The sequence below is a fragment of the Poecilia latipinna genome, unplaced genomic scaffold, assembly GCF_001443285.1.
Source record: "Poecilia latipinna isolate Pla-1442-1.1 unplaced genomic scaffold, P_latipinna-1.0 Scaffold3627, whole genome shotgun sequence".
Lineage (NCBI taxonomy): Eukaryota > Metazoa > Chordata > Actinopteri > Cyprinodontiformes > Poeciliidae > Poecilia > Poecilia latipinna.
Genome location: NW_015116243.1, coordinates 1 through 1,113, shown reverse-complemented (window position 1 = coordinate 1,113; position 1,113 = coordinate 1). Strand labels below are relative to the sequence as shown.

Below are 1,113 nucleotides of genomic sequence, written 5' to 3'. Positions count from 1 at the left end.
GATGCAGCCAGACATCGTGGAGTGGCAGAGCAGCTACGCCATACTGACAGCAGAGTTCTTCAACGACAGATTAAAGCAGCTGTACGCTGACCGGCTGGAGACGCTGAGATGTGCCAACGAACAGGATCCAGATAACTTATGCCTTGCTGCTCTTTATCTGGAGGCCAGAGCTAAAAACGGAGAAAACGTCCAGGATGAAGCAAGAGAGTTGGCTGGAAAGCTGAAAGAGAAACCTGCCAACAGCTACAGTGGAGTCAGCCCATTGCTGAGTCTGAACAGAAAGTTTAAACTGGAAGACGACGCTGATGAATCTCCAGATGAAGCTTTGAATCAAACCCCACAGCAAAGATCTGATGCTGAGAGTCTCACAAAGAAGATCCTTTCTAAGGGCTACGAACTTGACAACAACGAGGTCAACAGAGCAATCAGACTGTGGGACGAAGTGATTCAGAATGATCCTCAACCCAAACTTGAAGATAAAATCACTGTAGCATCCATACAGGCAAAGCTAGACAAAGAGAAAGCTGAGCAGATTTACAAAGAGCTGCTGGAACAAAGAGAAGATCTGGATCCAGCAGGAAAACAGATGCTGTACAACTTCTACGCCAAACATTTATTTTTTATGAAATATAACAGCCGCGAGTCAACTGAGTACCACATGAGGGCAGCAGAGATCCAAGAAGAATCAAAATATCGACACGCCAGCATCACAGAACTGAAGAAGACCTTAACAAAAGAAACTTCCAGAAGAAACGGAGACGCTGATCTGTGCAAACGCATCAGGGAGCTTCTGGCCAGACTGGGAATTCAACCTGACACCCAGAACCAATGAATGTGATCAGAACATTCGTAAAATATTTCACATTAGCATCAAATATGAGCTGAATAATTTAGACAAGCAAATTGTTTTCACATCTATGACTGGGTCTTCTTCTGTAACTTGATTTTTTGCCAAATAAAAGTTTGAGTTTCACTGTCTTGTTCTTTCATTACTTCCAGCTCCACCTAGAGGCCAGTGCAGAAATGACCGGGACTCTGGTGACGTCACAGAAAAAGCTGCTGGCTGATCTTTGATGGTGCATCAGAAAAAAATGTGACTTTTTATTTAACAGC

At 43.8% G+C, this 1,113-nt stretch overlaps 1 protein-coding gene across 1 annotated transcript; it reads left to right on the top strand.

Annotated features, from left to right (window-relative positions):
• The first annotated feature begins 1 nt into the window (after position 1).
• Positions 2–973, top strand: LOC106941366 (uncharacterized). Its single transcript, XM_015024359.1, has one exon. It carries the CDS (start codon positions 2–4, stop codon positions 830–832), a length of 831 nt encoding a protein of 276 aa, XP_014879845.1. The 3' UTR covers positions 833–973.
• The last annotated feature ends 140 nt before the right edge of the window (positions 974–1,113 follow it).